Here is an 18,007-nt window from a genome sequence, read left to right as displayed (position 1 = left end):
GAATCAAACCGCTAGGGAAATCGTGGAAGCATACTGGATTGAAAAACAAAAAGAAAAATGCATCAGCCATCCTTCTGTTTCATTGTTAGATAAAGAAAATTCGCTTCTATCATCACATCTTTAACGCATTTTATTGTAAGTGGTTGTTTTTATGCACTTTGCTGTTTTTAGTATGACCGGGTGGCTTTTGTCCACGTCTTTTTTATCACAAGTGTTATATGTAATATTGACGTTGCTCTTTTGACTTGATGGCGCAGATCAGCGGGTATCATATGCGCTGTAGGGTGCTCTGTTAACTAGATCGCGCAGTTCTGTGGGTATTTAAGTAAGTAGTTCTTCAAAAATAAACCAGTTGTTAGAAAGAGCTCGTCCTTGTGTTGCCCCTATTCTTCGTCCCTGTTTGTTAGCGCACAACAAGTATCAATATGAATGTCTTTAGATCTTGTAATTTGACTCCTTGCTTGCGACCCGCCGTGGTTGCTCAATGGCTATGGTGTTGGGCTGCTGTGCACGAGGTCGCAGGATCGAATCCCGGCCACGGCGGCCACATTTCGATGGGGGCGAAATGCGAAAACACCTATGTGCTCAGATTTAGGTGCACGTTAAAGAACCCCAGGTGGTCGAAATTTCCGGAGTCCTCCACTACGGTGTGCCTCATAATCAGAAAGTGGTTTTGGCACGTAAAACCCCACAATTTAATTTTTTTTTCCTTGCGGGCAGGTAAAGGTGGCTCCAACCAGCAGCAGCAGAAGCAGCAGCGTCAACGTTGGGCAAGTGAGGGGGCACCGCTGCCCTGGGAAGCCGAGCTGCCTGGCGTGCTGTTTGCACTGCTCGACCGTGAGACCGACCCGCGGCTGGTGTCCCACCTGCACGACTCGCTGACCAGCATGCTGCAGGCCATGCTGGACGACAGCCTTGGGCAGTGGCTGGGCCTCTGCAAGGATGTCCTGACAGCGGCCGGTAAGGTGACCGGTGTCCCTTGAGAGGTTTTGGTTTCTTCGAATGTGCCTTGTATAAGATAACAGCATCAGTTGTGTTAAAAGCAACACTTAAATGGAAAGATAGTAAAGTGAGTCATTTGACATATCTCCATTTCCAGAAAAATTGGAGAAGAATGAATTACTGAGCTATGGTAAACTTCAGTTTTGATGTTTGCTTAGCGGTTCAATGAGCTAGAAGCATGCACCAAACGGTGCCGCAAAACAGAGGTGTTAAAATCGCTTATTTGTGGGGGGAGGGGGGTGACTTGTGGAAGCTTCTGATGACCTCCGGCTTGCTTCAGCACTTTTTGTTCATTGCTGTACAAGTAGTAATCATTCTAAAGGCCTCCAGTGGCATTACTACACTAAATGACTTGAGATTGTCTGAATACTGAATCGCTGAGTAAATGACTGAAGTTGTTCCTCTAATTTAATTTTCCTTTTCCTTATTATTCCTACTGTTCAGTTAAAAAGTTAATTTTCCCCTGTGCTTTTCTTGGCTTCAATGTCTCTTGGCTTCATGTACAGTAGAACCCACTTAATAACAGTTTTCAAGTGCCATGAAAACGCCATTGTTATAACCAGTATTTTTCATAACCAGGTTGCTCAATAAAGCAGTGAAGACAAACATTTAAGCATTTCAATTAAACAAAGAAGTGCAGCAGAAGCTATCTATAGCATTACTGATTTTAACAGTATACTACTCCGATGTAGCAATGAGGAGCTGCTGCACTGTGAACATTAGTGTCTGTTCTACGGTAAACTAAACCACTTATTACAATGTTCCCATGTCTCATTATTGGTTATAACAATTAAATCTGTCTACTGAGTGTCTACTAAAAAGAAAGAGAACCCGATATCCAGGAAAAGAAAAAAAAAACGCAGCCACTTCTCCACACCACCCTTTGGGCCACGTTCCCTGCAGGGCAAGCCTCTGTTTTTTTTATTATCATTATTATTTGTATTTTATTATTTTGAAGCAATGTGACAGAGGTATGCCATGTGGGATGCACAGCACAAAGACAAGTGTAGCAATATGGCTGTTTTTTTTTTTCGTTGTTGTTGTTGTTTTTTGTTTTTTCTTGAAGATTTCGCATTCTTTTTTCCTTTCGGCGCACACACCCAGTAACCAGATGTAACTGTTATAGCCAATAAGGTGACTTGGGAGCATTGTAGTAAGCAATTTATTTCGCCAAAGAACAGATAAAATTTTAAGTGTGCATGGACTGCTCATTGTACCCGACGTATTAGTATTAAAGCCAGTATCATTATAAATGAATTTGACTGTAGTTTTAGCCGACAAAGAAACTTCAGAGTTTCTTGGTTCCCCTAATGACGAGAGAAACAGGCTTTAATGATATGCTGGAGATCTAGCTCTAGACCTCAACAGGAAGTAGGTCTCGTTTGTGTCACACTAACAAAAGAAGCCTTAGAATTGGTGCGCGTGTGGTGACATATACCCAACAAGCCACAATGCACCTGAAATATTGCTGCAGACACAACATCAGCATCCACCGTCGCTGCCGCACCCGAGCGGGAAGTAGACGCTGAAGGTGCGGACGAGTTTGACGACGATGAAGAGGCCATCAAAGCGGGTGAGGAGCCAATCTCGCACCCCGCCGTTGGGCCACGATGGCCCACAAAGGTGTTTGCGGCCGAGTCACTACACAAGATCATCACGCTCTGTGAGGGCCACAAGGCGCACTTCGACCTTGCCCTGGCGCGCGAAGAGCGCTCCCTCAACCCGAAACGTAAGCATTTTCACACACGCTTCAAGGTCTGCTGTTAATCACGTCTTGTGTTTGTTCCCGAAATTAAACAGTGGAAGATCATTATATAGTGGACTCTCTTTAAACGGAACCTCAAGGGACGAGGGAAATTGGTTTCCTTTATAAGGAGTTCCATTTGCTGAGAGACAAAGCTGAATACAATTGCATGAGTACAGGACCGACCAACCACGAGGATTGTGTTCTGTTTAAGAGGCAGTTCCATTTAAGCAGTTTCCGTTTATCGAGATTCCACTGTGGCAAAGCCCTTATCTGACGCAAGAATACCTTCATTATAGCCAATATTCGTTACATGCGGATACTAGCGAGAAATATTTTTTTATTTAATTCATTATATGTGACATCATGTTATGTCCGTGTACATTGCATCGAGGCTCAACTGTATATGCATACCAGTGCAGCCATTTGAGTACTTGTTGCTTTATTTAGGTATATTACATTGGACTCCTTGCTTGGTTGCTTCTGCCAACTAAAGTAAAGTAAAAAGCAGTTAGTATAGAACACAGGAGAACAAGTAGAGATGCTCTAGGATATGTTGGATTGAGCAAATAAAACGCCAGTTTTGGTCACAATAAAATAGGGAGAGAGAGAGAAACATTGCAGATGTTCAGGAAAAATGAAACTGGAGTGTGTATAATGTTATCTGAAGTCAAATTAATGGAAGCATCCCATATCTGTTCTTAAAAGCCTGTACACAGAGGTTTTTGTGATTTTGTCTACTGTTGATGTGTATTGTTTTCTATTTATTTATACTTTATTTTATGTTCTTTGCAATGTCATGTTACAAGTTTGGAGTTTGCATTCACCAATGCTGGTTATGTTGTTTTTACTTTATTTGGGAGGCTTGGCTGTAGCATGTTACCTCATTTGCACAAGCTCACACTTCAGTTAACAGTGTGCTGCAACTTCAGAGTAATTTCTATAACATATCTTTCTTCTTTTTTGTGGCATGCTTTCTAGTTCACGGCCTACCCTATTACTAATCGTAAAGTGTATGACTCACAGTTTTGCCTTTGAGATGGCCAATGCCTGCACTGTTTCGTTGTCAACACAGCCATTTTGCAGAGTAGTCGTCCAGTAGCCACAATATGCCAAAATTTCTAGGTAATCTCTGTAAAGTGCACAGTTATCTTTGCCAACAAGCATTCTCGATTCCATTGCAGAGGACTTCTTAGTGCTCCACCTCTCTGACTTGGTCCGCATGGCGTTTATGGCTGCCACTTCAGACAGTGACCCGTTGCGCCTGGAAGGGTTAAAGACATTGCAGGTTAGTGGACGTGCCATCTGGCATTCTGAACGGACTCAATTCCAGCATACTCGTAGTCATAGCGATAACCTGCCTGACACGAGCATGGTTGTGCTTTGTTCCCAAAGCTCATCATTGACAAGTTCTCGCAAGTACCTGAGCCAGAGTTTCCTGGTCACGTCATTCTGGAGCAATACCAGGCACAGGTGAGTCACTACCGTGCATCACTAGTGCCAAGTCTCGCTCGTTTGGTGATGGCTGACATTGACTCTTTACCCATTTCTGTTTCTTGTTAATTTTTGGCAACAGGTTGGAGCAGCTCTGCGTCCTGCATTCTCACCTGAGACACCGTCTCACGTCACAGCCATGGCTTGTCAGGTATGCTGTGACACAGCTGTGCAGTGACATATCTCTGAAAGGAAGAGCGTGATGTAATGGCTTCTTTCAGTGGAGTTGAGTCTACTTTCAGTTATGCAGAAGGGAACAAATTACATGCATAATGGCTAATGCATTTTAGAGCGCAGCTCTTTGGCGTCCGTTCCTGGGTTTCGCGTCGTCGTCGGCGTTGTCGTCGGCGTTGTCGTCGGCCTCGTAACCAGCTCCGCCCCCCTTCGCTGGAGTGGGAGACGAAGGACGCGAGCCGCGAATGGCGGAGACCAATGAGAGCGGCCCCTTCAGTGACGTGCACGCGCGATGCTGGTGTCATGCGGACCCTCCTTACGGCTCGATGCGCACTCGTGTCTGGTCTCAGCCGATCCGCTCGTTTCGTACTATCGTCTGCTCGCGCCACAGCTCTCGCCCGCGCCTGTTTGGTTCTGTTGGGTCGGTCTCGTTCGCGCTTGTTTTGGTTGTTATTGTGTGAGATTGTTTCTTAATCTGATTGTATGCGCTATGCGAATTGTATAGTACTTTCTGGAAGCCATGCGGCACCAGCGATCACACTGGAACCTTTGACGAGTCATGTATAAACGCCGGCTCGCTTGATCCGCAGATCAGATTTTCGACCATTACCGACTCTGCTACATGTCTCTCTCAAATTCTTTGCTTCAAAATATCGCGAAATGGAAACACGTATAGAGCTGCGCTCAAATTTCGCATTAGGGAGTATCGTAATCGTCGGATAAATTTTTTAACATGGCTCTCACTTTCCTGTCCTCGTTTTGCATCTTCTACCTAGTTTCGTACTGATGCACACGCTTCTGTGATAGCACCGCCGAGTGAGGGTTAAAAATAAAAAATAATAAAAATGAAACCTTCTATAGACGTGTACAACAGATGGCAGAAACATGTAAGAGTGGTGGCCTTTCACTTCGGCACGAATATTTTAATGGAAAATCACGACGGTAGCAGTGCACAAAGTTCCAGTAGCCATCCCTCCCATCTGTGGATGCGCATTCCGCAGTACGCTAACAAGAACCCAGACTGAGCAAACCTAGAGAGATGCAAATATGAAACATAAAACAGATGGCGGAACTATCTCGGAGCTCTCTCTTGTTACTGCGCTCATCCAACTGGAGGGAGTGGAGGACGTACTGGTACATCAGTGGCATGGCGGGACAGAAATTCGGAAACGTACCGGTTCATCTGTGAAGCTGAAAGGGTTACGTTTTGGCGAGCCTCCTCTATTGGCCTCCATGCACGGTCACTGTTGTTATGTTGTCTTAGTCTTATCACGCTTTCAACGTTGATGCTTAGTGCATGGGGTTGGTTTGGAAACTAACTTTCGAATCATGGAAGCATGTCAGGCTACTGTTTACATTGCAGATGTGTTTTTTTGGAAGTATGTTGCTTTGATCAGGCCCATGCAGGTGAGGCAGGCTCAGTATTGTAGCCACAAATGTAATTTATTTTTTTATATTACCAATGAAACAAAACCTTGCAGCACACTCTTGAATAGTGTAAAAACCTAAAGCTTGAACTCTTAAAAAAAATTTCAGAAGACATTTATTGACTTAGGATCTTGGTTTCTTTGCCATGTTCCTCGTCTGTAACTTGAGGTTTGCACTTGCACATTTACATGATACTCTAAGCCACCTATTTAACCTTAATGACCTCTTGGTTGAGCGCACACCAGTGTCGTTGTGCATACTGTAGTGGACGATGAAAACGTTGAGCGCAAGAAAAGGTAGAATTTCATTTTCTTTCAGAAAGATGGCAGTATTCTTGAGGCATTGTCCTTGGACCCTGATGGAGCTCTGCTAGATAAACAGTATTGCGCCTGTGTAGTGCATTGTGGCACAAAGTGTGGCACAGAGCCAGCCGCAATAGTGATGGCAACATGCAAGGACCCACCTGTGAACAGTAAGGATTGAGAGAAAAGAGAGGTGCCTTGAGCCTCCATGCATTGTCTATGTGCAGGTTTGCAGCGCCTGGATTGGTAGTGGTGTGGCCCGCGATCTGAATGACCTTCGACGAGTCCACCAGCTGTTGGTGTCATCACTGACCAAACTGCAGAAGGGGGCCAATTCGCTGTTGTACAACGAGGGTGCTTCCACTCTCGAGAAACTGGCCATCCTTAAGGCATGGGCCGAGGTGAGCTGACCTAGAGGCACCAAGTTTACCGTGGTAGTTGTTACAGATTTTTCTCGCATTAGTGTGGCTGTTCATTTGCTGTGCCAAGAGACTAGCACGATCGCTTTGCCTTGGCAGCGGTAAATTCAAATGTAAAATATCAGAGAAAAGAAAGTGCCAGATATATTGAGATTGAGCCTCTAATGTACCTCTAATTTTACTGTTCCTGGGATGCTCCTGAAAGATTGTTCAGAGCCAGAAAACACAGCTGGAAGACTAAGTATTCACTGCATAGACCATTTACCAAAGACACTAATCGCTAACGACGACCTCTGTGATGGCGTTGCAGGTGTACATAGTTGCCATGGAGAAAGAGCACGAGAGAGGGGCACCCAAGCGTACCTGTGGCGATTCGAGTGACCAGGAGGAGTGCGATGCCGGCGAAGACGACACAGCAGGCAGGGAGTCACTGCTGAAGCTGGTCTCCCCCGAGCTTCTTTGCCTGAGCCGCTACTGGCTGGCAGCACTCAAGGACCACGCTTTGCTCTCTCTTCCTGCGGGTGAGCCAGCTGGTGGCACAACTTTGCCGAAACGAGAATACGGGCTAGCTGGTCTTGCAGAGTGGGTAAACCACCGTGGGTTAGACTAGGGACAACCACAGAAACTAGACGCACAGGGCGCTAACATAGAGCCACCCTGCGTGCCTCGTTTCTGTAGTCGGCCCTTGTCTAATGCAAGCTGGTGTTGGCATTCTTGAGCGATCATTTTCCAGGACGTGACCGCTTTCACGAGATTGCAGATTGTTCGGCACTAGACGCGTTGAAGTATACGGTTGACTGCATTACTGGCACTTTTCAAAGATAGTGAACTTGGTGCAGTGACAGAAACGCCGTCAGCCATATAGCGCACCGATGTGTCCTGTGCCAGATTACGGGAAACACAATTGTGTATAAAGATCAAAAGTGTATGAAGATTAAGAAATTGAACAAGTTTTGTCTAGAGGGTGTAAATACAACATACTTTGCTATGACTATACGTGACTATTTCTGTGACACGCAACTATTTCTGGCCACTTGTGGAATTTGCGAAAATGCGCTTGTTCTTAGCAAACAAATACACCAGCGGCAAGCTTCCTGCAACAACGGGCTTCACAGTACCCCGCTGGTGGAGAGCTTTTGTGTCGCCCCCCCAAAACCAGAATCTTAGATAAGTGCCCGATTCAGGCCACAAATAAAAGCTGTCAGCAACAGCTCACGGAAATTCTAGGCCTGAATGCAGCAATAGGTGGTGTTCAGATCAACGCCGCAGCGTCGGCTTCCTCTTAGCAACAGAGGTGGATCTCAAAGGCTTGGCTTTTACTGGCTACAGGAGCCAGCAGCATTTGCACAGCTGAAAATATGTCATGGCAGCCATGTTTTAAACACTGCCTGCACCATGTGTTGCAAGGAATCAGAAGGTCACTTACGCGGGCAACACAACGGGCTTATCTGATATTTTTTTAATCTGTATCGTAGAGACCGATGCCACACTTCTTTCCAGATATTTTAGAAGACACAATGGTCATCTTTCGCAGAGTTCTCAAGCCAGTTGCCTCATGATGGCGGTGCTTTCTACACCTCCGACACAGTGGAGTCGGCAAGACCCCACTACCGGGACGCATGGCCGCCTATTCTGCATGCTGCATCGTTATGGCTGACACAAGGTGGTGGCTTTGAAGGTGGTCTGCACCAGGAGGCGCCACCAGACGGCCTAGGGACAGGAGGACTACGCGGGGGAGCATCATTCCTGCACCTATCTCGCAGTTCACAATCTCAGACACCCCAGGAAATCAACCGTGACTGGTTCTACCTGCTCTTTGGTAAGTCTGCGGTTTACTTGCTTACACCAGCTGACATGTTAGAAGGCTTCGAATAGGGCTTGGCAGCATAAAGCTCCAGAATGGGCTGGATCTGAACTGCGGTGAGCCCGTAATGATGCTCTTCTAGACTGAACATGTCGGCATAACTAATGATCTGTGAGCTCATAATAAGTCAAACTTGATTAGATTAAACATGTTGGCTTGAACAATAACAGTGCCATATTATTCTGAGGCAACAACAATGCACGCACTGCAGATAAAGAAGATGAATTCTTTCTTGTGTGCATGCATTTGCAGCTGCCGTGATCCAGCGCTACACACCCACATCGTTTTGTACAACTTGCTGTACAAAACAGCTCCCTTGGAGAAAGACAAAGTCATGGCTGAATATTGCATGAATCTTTATTGCATGTGACCTTCATGATCTTTTTCCTACATTGCCTGCATTGTTTAAAAGTAGCACTATGTATTTTGCCTGTGTTTTGTAATTATAATATACTATAGCGTAGAAGAGGTTATGAAAACTGCAGATTTTGAAGAACAGGTAATGTTGAATACGAGTGGGTAAAGCTCGACACAAAGAGAGTACTGTTGCTCTCATTGATGGCACGAGGCTTACAGCTTATTTTGTTCTGCATGTTTGTGCCGTAGGTTTTTACTTATTTACGAGTTCAGACTAGATGGGTTGTTTGCACATTTGGAGTAGCATCCCTTAAACTTCTCTTACTAAAAGGAGAGTGTAAATTAAATTGTGGGGGTTTAATGTCCCAGAGATGCACAGTGGACTATGGGGACTCCTTGGTGAAGTCTCTTGATTAATTTTAACGCAGTAGCGTTAAGGGCCCTGTCTCGCAGAAAATCCGGTGTCGGCGTCAGATGCCATTTTGGCAAAAAGACTTTCAAGCCGCCCATACCCTGGCCCTCCATGTGGGGTAAGGAACTTACTGAAAAAGCTGCATTTCTCTAGCTAAAATATGTAGAAAAATCGTAAAGTACGACTTACACACATCCTACAGACATGATAGCTCTCGGATTGTAATTTGAATATGCGAGAAAACATTCTATTACGCAAAAACTCAAACAAACCCCTTTCCCAGCATTTCTACAATTCAGAGACTGCCGACGGCATCCACCATTCGCGTGCGCCGGCACGTGAATATCTTGAAGTCCACGTAGTGGTGCCCCTACTTCCTTGAAACACTTCCAGATGGCGCTCGTCTCCACCGCATTGCATCCCATGCAAGAGGCCACATTTCTACCAGAAAGCTTGCCTTTGTGCATAGCGTTCGCCTTGAGCGTTTCTCGGTAAACATTACAGTTCCATACATGGCAGTTGCCAGAAAGTGTGAGAAGCAGTCAGGGATCTTTGAATGCTATCTCTTTCCACTCTTAAAGGCGAAGCTTAAGCGTCCTCCAAATTTTTGACCAACTGGTGCATGTTAAAGATGTCCTGTCTTTATGTGCTCCAAAGACGTGGTGCACGAGTGCATTTGCGTTCAGCCCCCGTAGGAACATGGCTGCCATGTCGGGGAATCGAACCCACAACCTCACGCTTGGCAGCAGAATGCCATGGCCACTGAGACACTGCGGTGGGTAGCGAAAGTAGAAATCTGGATTACCTGGAGAATAAGCAAATGTGGAAGGTGGATGGTGGCATAGCCTTCACTTTCAAGTTCCCAGGTCTGGCGACCTCAGATGCTGTGGCATTGTGACCAGCTGATGGGAGTTTAGTTCCTATGGGTAAAAATAATTCCGTATAATTAAACAGTACAAGTAATAAAAGGATTCAGCTTGGCCACTTTTGCAGGCTCTTATTGTAGTACAGGAGCCCAAAACAAAGATGAAAAGAATGCCGCTTTGACGGTAAAGATGAGGTAAATTCAAAAGCTTCGCCTCAAATTGTTTTCCTAATGGTATTTTTTGTTTTAGAAATGAATGCGTCACCATTATGTATGAATCTAGCCTTATTTGCCTGCAGTGTTCCTCCAACTGAAAATGAAACGTAGGTAGTGCTTTCTTTCAGCCTTGTTTGGTTTTGACGCCAACTTGGGTCCCCTAAAGAAGCAGCAGATGCTTGCCGTGTTGACGCCTTGTTCTCTGTCATGTCTTCCAGGCATCTGCATGGAGGCCCTGTGCGGGCAGCGAGTGTCTGACACGCCCGAGTGCGTTCCCATCTGCCTGCAAGCATTGTACCAGCTTCTGAGCCACCCCTTGCCAACTGAGATCCTGGGAAAGGATCTGCAGCTCTCGGTGGAGCTCTGTCACGTTCTCCACAGGTGTGGCTCTTCGCACATTGCAAGGATAGAAAACTGGTAGCAAGCTGGATTACGTTTGTGATGTGGCAGGACAAATAAGAGACGCAGACGAAAAAGAAGAGACGGCACAGGTGCTTGTCTAAACCCTTTTTTTTTTTTTGTCTGTGTCTGTTATATCTGCCGCTACTTCATGAATATTCCAAGGGTCTAGCAGGAGTCTCTGTGGGAGTGGGCCATGGAGACATGCAATCAGGGGCATCAGAAGTGTTTGCTGTCTGGAGAAAGGATGGGGGAGAGGGAGAGTACAGTCGCTTTCTACTTGCCGATCGTGACCTGGATGTACCAGGCACATAGCATTAGAGAAAAGAAAGGCATGCAAGATAGATGTCGATTATTGTTTGGGAACAGGATATGCCCAACGTGGTGTAAACTTCAAGTTCTCTGAGTGAATGGGTATCATCCATAAGTTCTAAGCCTATCAAAAGATTTCCTGCAAAAATTACTACAGGGAACTGTAGCAGTGCGGTCACTCAGCAATCATGAGAATGACAGGTAGTATACATAGGTTTGTCTAATCATCATGCTTCACCACATTCTTGCAGCATTATGTATTTATTACGGTTCCTGTTCCTAAATTTCACAGTTATCATATTTTTCTAGGTGCATGAAACCAATAAGACGCCGCACGCACATGCATAACCATTGTGAGTTGTTGCGTCTGTAATGCTGTACTTTGTCAAAAATGATCAATTTACAAAGTGGCTATGCTGTTTGAAGCCAGAGGGATGAAGTTTGGGATGTCTGGCGCTTGCGGTGATTGGAGCTGCAAGTGTGGTGGTTCATCCAGCATGGCAATGATTTACCGTCCATGGATTTGATAAAACTTAGTCTTTCTGGCGTCAGATGGCTGCCTTGTGACTTTTAAATGTATAATTTTCAACAAAATATTGCATTCTGGATGCAAAAATTCACAACAGCTATGCATGTACGCATACTAGCGCCTTACTGCCTTCATGCGTTCAGAAAAATAAAATTGCTGGAAGACTTAGAAACACAAACCGTAATTAAATCATGCTCTCAAAAATGTGTGAAGCCACAAACACAATAATTAGACAAACCTGTATGCTACCTCATCATTCTCGGTAGCTAAATGACTGCATCGCTAGAGTTCCCCGAGGTAATCTTTTGCAGGCAGCCTCTGCATCGCTGCTTACAATTCACTGATGCATATAGACTAAATAGTAAATAAAAATTGTGGACGTTTAAGTGTACCAAACGTGTGCTGGGCTATGACAGAAGCCATAGCAGAGATCTCTAGATTAACTTTTGTCTACTTGTGATTCCCTAACATGAACTCGGCTCTTAAGAAATAAGCAGTTTTGCATTCTGCCCCAGTTGGACTGTCGCTGTCCAGCCTGAATGTGATTCAGCAACCTATTGCTGAGCAGGAATGTCACAGCCACTGAATAATCGCGGCAGGAAGCACACACTGCCATTGTTTCAGGATCTGTCAAGCATTCCTTTTCATATAGCAAGGACAAAATCCTGTGAGTACCTAAAATTGTCCTGTAAATGCTCTGTTAACAAACATCTCACACAGTTCTTTGAATTGCTATATTATTCTGCCCTTCGTCATTGATTAAATTTTAGTTATGAGCACATGGAATTTGGCTTCTATCTTCCCGTTTTCATCGCAGAAATTGTATGTGTAGAAGCAGCAAGCCCGGAATGTGTAAAATCGATTTCTTTCCGAAGGCCTTTGTGGCCCTCATAGCAGTCCAGATGCATGTTTATAACCATGCTGCGTATTTTTTTTTTCACTCTGCACATTTTGTCTGCGTGTCAGAAGCTTGCAGAGAAGTTTCCGGTTCATTGTTGAAATTGTAAAGTGCGATAATTTCTTCTGCTTAGCATGCATCTAACCTTGTCGCTGCAGGATGTTGCTTGCCAGGGACAGTGCGGAGTGTCAGCTGATGGTCATGAAGATAGCCAAGCTCATTGTGGCGGCCTGGCAAGAGTCTTATGATGCTGAACGAAAGCAAAAATTGAGAGGTGAGAACTTCCCCCTGCTGCTTTGTCTTACCAATCAGTGCTCTAAATACGGCAAAAAAATGCCCTTGTTCTCGTTTTTCGCGCTGTTGCCACACTTTCTAAGCTCGAAATATTTGAACGTCGAGTCTCTAAAATACAGTAGTTTCACATTGGACTGTGTCAATGCATCGTATTTGTTGCATGTTGTGGTGGTTCACAAAACGCAGAATTTCAATGTCCACAGCTTTGCTTGAGAGGGTGCAGTTTGTAATGCCACCTTGTGTGGTGTTAGCGCCATCTGTGTGACATATGCGAGTGCACAAGGCAGCATAAGCTAAGTAGTGAATGACGCCTGTTTGTACTGTGACTGAGTCTGACCCGTTCGCACCAGAGTGGCAACTCTAGAAGTAACTACACTGGGAACGCAGGAACTGGATGGTACTAACAGCCTGTGTTCTTTTTTTTTTTTTTTTGGAGCAAGAACATAATAACCCCGATCACTTGTCAAAGGTGAAAAATGGAAAGTACAACTAAACACACATGGGAGTCGATATTTCATGGTACCTTCAAGCAAGACAGAAATTCACTAGGCCGGAGACTTGAAGACGGAGTCGGAGACTCCTGAGACGGAGACTTGAAGTGATTGGCAGTAGTCGAAGAAATGTCGCTAGAGCCAGTGTTTCAACAAGAGATTTATGTATTCCATGTATGTGTAGCTCGGGGGTGGGGAACGCTGTGCTTTGTTTTGTACTGTGATAGAATCTCAGTGACTTGACTGTTTCAGGGCAACAAAAGGTAATCTCAGGCCCTGTAGTTAGGACACAACTGACAAAGAAACTGGATTTGTAACGAAAGCTGGGACTTCAAAATGTTTGTGTGCTCCCTGGTCACGGCACCTTATAGGGTAACAAATCTGTGACAAATGGAGTGGGTATACCATCTATTGGCATTCTCTCCATTGGACCTACAACCAGTCATAACTATGTTGTCGAGATAATTAAGACAGTTTTGATTCCATTACAATTATTTTCCTTTTCATGTATTATCAGTGGTCTAAACTGCGCTCTGTTTGCATTATCATGATCGGCTGGTAGAGGGCGGTGAATGATAAGAAAGCAGTAGAATTTAGTTGAGAAGAATTCTTGTAGTATTCCCACCCTGCAGTATAATGCAAGAGTGGATCAGTAAATGAATAAGAACTGACCACCTTTCTCCAGAACTGCAAGGACATGACAGAGTTGGATATTCACACTGGTAGTATTATCTTCTATCAGTGTGAACGACATAGTCCATAGCCACTGCTATCGGACGATTAAAATCAAAGCATCCTACTGCCTCCTCCGTGTTCAATCCCTCCTTGACAAATAAGTGCTGATTAATGTTTCACACTTACGTATTGTATTTACTCTATTCTAATGCGCATTTTCTTTTTTCCTTTTTTTTTGTAAAACATTTGCTAAAAATAATATACAGGTTAGGTTCGATTACGAAACAAAAACTGCATTACTGGCAAGCTGTCATCATTGGCATATAAAGTTTCTGTAATCTAATCCAATCCACACGTCACTGCAACTGTGGAAGCTGCAGTAGCTCTGCGCTTTTTCCACAAGTTTGTTACGCTATATTATTTTCTAAACGCGATAATTTTAGGCTGCCATGGTATTCAAGGCATTTAAGAAATACAGTATCTCAATTGCTACAAGCAGCACCGAAGACAAGAGGCTCTTGTTGGTTAGTAGTGATAAGGAGGACTTCAACAGTGACAATAAGCGATGTTCAGTCTACTGTAGCTCAGTACAATAAGCAAATGAAAAGAAATTGTCATTACTGTCTCTTAACATAAAAAACTGGTGAGTGAACAACCAAAGGCATTGCATTTTTTATTTTTCTTGTAATACAAAAACCGGGGTGCATGCTACAATTGAGGACTACAATTTTCATTTCCAGCCGTGAAAACCGAACTCGCGTTAAATTCGAGTAAACGTGTTAAGTGCATTTGGCATTGTTACCTTGGATTGCGTATTCAAACTGACAGCATAGCACTCACCAGTTTTTGCACACAAAACATAGCAGAACCTGAAGCTGTTCGCAATGTCTCGCTTGCAGAGGTGGCCCCGGCGAATCAGGAGCCCCGTGGCCTGGCCGAGACAGTGCTGGCCACTGTGGGCGAAGGTGGCGAGAGCGGGGAGCTGGTGGCCGGCCAGTCAGTGGTGCACGCCCTGCTAGAGGTGTGCCTGTGCCTGCTGGTGCGGCAACTGCCCCAGCTCAGCCCGCAGCTGTCCTCGGCGCTGCATGGCGTACGGCACAGGGCGCTGGGCTCCCGGGCGCTTGACTCGGAGTCCGGTCAGCTCATAGCTGCCGCTCTGGGAGTCGTCGCAGACCTGCCCCAGCTCTGCTCTCCTGCCGGTAAGGTTTACGTGCCTTCATCAACATTTGCGCTTTAAGGGGGCCACAACACCGCATTTTCGAGCTTGAATTACACATTGCATAATTGCATAACAAGGTTTGATTGCAGCATTCATATAGCCTACAATTCGTATGACAAGTTGGGTGCGATGGGTTTTTTTTTTTTCTGATCTCCTCCCTGGACGTGGCGCAGGCTGCATGACGGTGGTGCCCACTATCCTGTTTCTTCTGACGAGTGTGCTGAAGGAGGTGGCCGTCCAGCCCGGTCAGCCAGTCTCCACGGGAGGCCTGGTGGTCACCATGGCACCGGTCAACTCAGTCCTGCAGGGGCTCAAGGCTTTAGCCCTGCTGCCACTGCACCAGAATACCGAGCACTCCAAGCAGTGGGTGGCTCTCTTGCGAAGCACCCTGTCCCGCATCATCGACTTCACCAAGACCAGTGAGCTCTTGGGCCATTTCTTTTCCTCCTCAACAAAACGCACTTGCTGTTTTGCTGTATTGAGCACCGAATATCATATGAAACGAACCTAGTGAATGCGAACTCTTGTGCTAGATGAACAGATTGGGAACTGTTGTGCAGTTCCTGTAGATGCTGTATACATCAGTTAAGCTGAGCCTGTGATAAGCCAAGCAGATTTTTTTGCATTTCTGATTCCTTCTTGTCTGTACTAAAGAGAGTGTAGTAGATTTAGTATCTTGAACAGCGCAAAAGGATGATGATAGGAAAGATGCGCAACAAATGTGCTGTATCATGCTTGCCTTCACAGTGAATTGCTCAACATGCCCTTTTGCACCTTCGGTGCTTTTGCTGTGTGTGTGTTCTCCATATTGGCTTTTTTGTGTAGAAGGTGTATCGTCATGGTGTAGCATTATTAACTGAACTACATATTATTGATAATGAGCCATAACATATGTATGCTAAGATTCTAGGCTATGCTTCAGAGCTCCCAGTGGTGTCAGGTTACTTGTTCATTCATTTTGTTGTTTATTCATTTATTGTGTATTCACTATTTATTTTGAGTAGTAAACGAAAATACTTGTTATTAGCTTAAGAATATTGCACTACTTATAAACAAAAGGCAAATAAATGGCAATGAACGCAGAGTCAGCATAAATGTGCGCCTTAGTGCCGTGTCAACATCAATTCGAATGCATTGAGCCCATCTATTCATACGTAGTAGCAAGTGCCTCTTTTGTGTTTAGAGCATGTTGCACCTCTCATTTGTTGCATTGTGTTTCTTGCATGCTGTCTTAAGGAATTGAGCTCAGGCTCAAAATGGGTAAGCAGGTTTTCTTCAACCAATGAAACACACATCCAGGTGTTTCCATAATTGGCAGATCTGTTGTCACATAGAGGTGGAATTTATTAACTTAATGGAGCTGCAATTAATTAACAAGCCAACTGGGTGCTGGTTAAGGTGATTGCACGCAGAAAACTTTTTAATCTTCTAACCCTGATGTGTTAACATTGCATCTATCTGCCCAATGGGCCCATGCAAACTATACCAGTTCTTGTATTGCTGTGATATGAAAAAAACTGAATGACCCCTGTGGTATCATTCTGCCTAAATTGTACAGTAGAACCTCGCTCACATGTGTCTAGGAAAAATGCGAGAAAAAAGTTTACTGACCAGGAAAATGTACAATCCAAAGTCACTAAAAAAAAATTGACTCAACTGTGGTTGACATCTACGCAATGCAAAGCATTGCACGAATCGTTTCACCACGAGATACCAACACACACCGAGTTAGTGAGTTGGTTTTGTGTTCTCGATTGCAAATATTGGCGCTGAGAAATCGTACATAATGGGATTGCATCAACGAGGCGCTACTCCATATATATGCATACCAGTACTCTTTAAGCACAGCCATAACTGTGAGGTTCTGCAGAGTTTCAGCAGTTGCTGATTCCTGCTGTTCAATGTGAAGCTTGACAGTGACTCACAGCTCCATTTGAGGATCCGTGATACAATTGGGCATGATGACATAATACGTTGTTCACCCAGCAGGTTATATAACAAGAGTGAGCATATGCAAGCATAAGACAAGATAAACACATCTTAGCATGCATTTATATTTATTTTTTGTTTAATAGACAGCTTTAGTTTAGCGTACGCAACTATAGAGTACGATGTACGCTATAGTGTAGCATACGCTATGCAGTGCACGTTTTTTGCAGTTTTAGTTGGCCTGCGAGATCTTGGGATCTCGGGGGCCATATGCCATCGTTGCGGCTATCTCCCGACTGTAGCGATAGTTGGCACTGACATCTCAAACGTTTCTTTCGTTAGGCTTCGACAAAGTTCGAAACGAGAAGCGATCTTGAAAACACCACAGGGTTATCCATAATACTTTGTCGTCTAAGCGGCCTGAGACTAAGCAAAAGCCGTTAACACAGTCATTTGTTACGAACAAAGTGTATTTTACAAAAGCAACGCCAAATTCAATTCGAAGCGGGCAGCCGGGACCGCCGCCATGTTTCATGCAAACTCCACAAACCATGCAAAGACGCTAATGCTAAATCTGAGAAATAGTGTGCGTACGCTATATGATATGGGTCGTTTAGTGTTCTGTGCATGTGCGGTGACGACCCGCTATTTTATAGCGTACGCTAAACTAAAGCTGTCTAGTGATGTCTGTGGTTGTTAGGGTGATAAGGGAACGCAAGGCACCATAGCCACCATCATGCAAATTTGCGTGTCGTGTTGGGCACAGGTGAGGAAACGGGCAAACTGGATGACATCTCTATGCTGCTGGCCATTGCCATGTTTGTGCTGAATGCACCCAAAGAAGTGGTTCAAGTGGCCAACCTCCAGTACCCTTGCATCAACCTCTTCAAGCACGGACTGCTCAAGGAGGACATGGTGGGTTCCTTTGGGTGCTTGACAGGCTTCCGCCCCCTCGTGCATTCATCGTGGGTCTTCACATAAGCA

The 18,007-nt window shown here is 44.9% G+C and overlaps 1 protein-coding gene across 6 annotated transcripts in view; it reads left to right on the top strand.

Annotated features, from left to right (window-relative positions):
- The window catches only part of LOC135897549 (HEAT repeat-containing protein 5B), a 96,756-nt gene that overhangs the window by 71,211 nt on the left and 7,538 nt on the right, over positions 1-18,007 (top strand). For all 6 annotated transcript variants that reach the window (XM_065426198.1, XM_065426202.1, XM_065426201.1 and 3 more), the window contains 13 exons: positions 721-960; positions 2,477-2,731; positions 3,931-4,034; positions 4,142-4,219; positions 4,323-4,391; positions 6,372-6,545; positions 6,874-7,084; positions 8,098-8,382; positions 10,496-10,658; positions 12,574-12,689; positions 14,775-15,074; positions 15,268-15,513; positions 17,790-17,938. In XM_065426198.1, the coding sequence (XP_065282270.1) occupies positions 721-960; positions 2,477-2,731; positions 3,931-4,034; positions 4,142-4,219; positions 4,323-4,391; positions 6,372-6,545; positions 6,874-7,084; positions 8,098-8,382; positions 10,496-10,658; positions 12,574-12,689; positions 14,775-15,074; positions 15,268-15,513; positions 17,790-17,938 (2,390 nt within the window). The remainder of the gene's footprint in view (positions 1-720; positions 961-2,476; positions 2,732-3,930; positions 4,035-4,141; positions 4,220-4,322; positions 4,392-6,371; positions 6,546-6,873; positions 7,085-8,097; positions 8,383-10,495; positions 10,659-12,573; positions 12,690-14,774; positions 15,075-15,267; positions 15,514-17,789; positions 17,939-18,007) is intronic.

This window comes from Dermacentor albipictus, chromosome 7 (genome assembly GCF_038994185.2).
Source record: "Dermacentor albipictus isolate Rhodes 1998 colony chromosome 7, USDA_Dalb.pri_finalv2, whole genome shotgun sequence".
Taxonomy (NCBI): Eukaryota; Metazoa; Arthropoda; class Arachnida; order Ixodida; family Ixodidae; genus Dermacentor; species Dermacentor albipictus.
The sequence above is the reverse complement of the archived record's forward strand: the minus strand, read 5'-3'. Positions and strand labels throughout refer to the sequence as shown.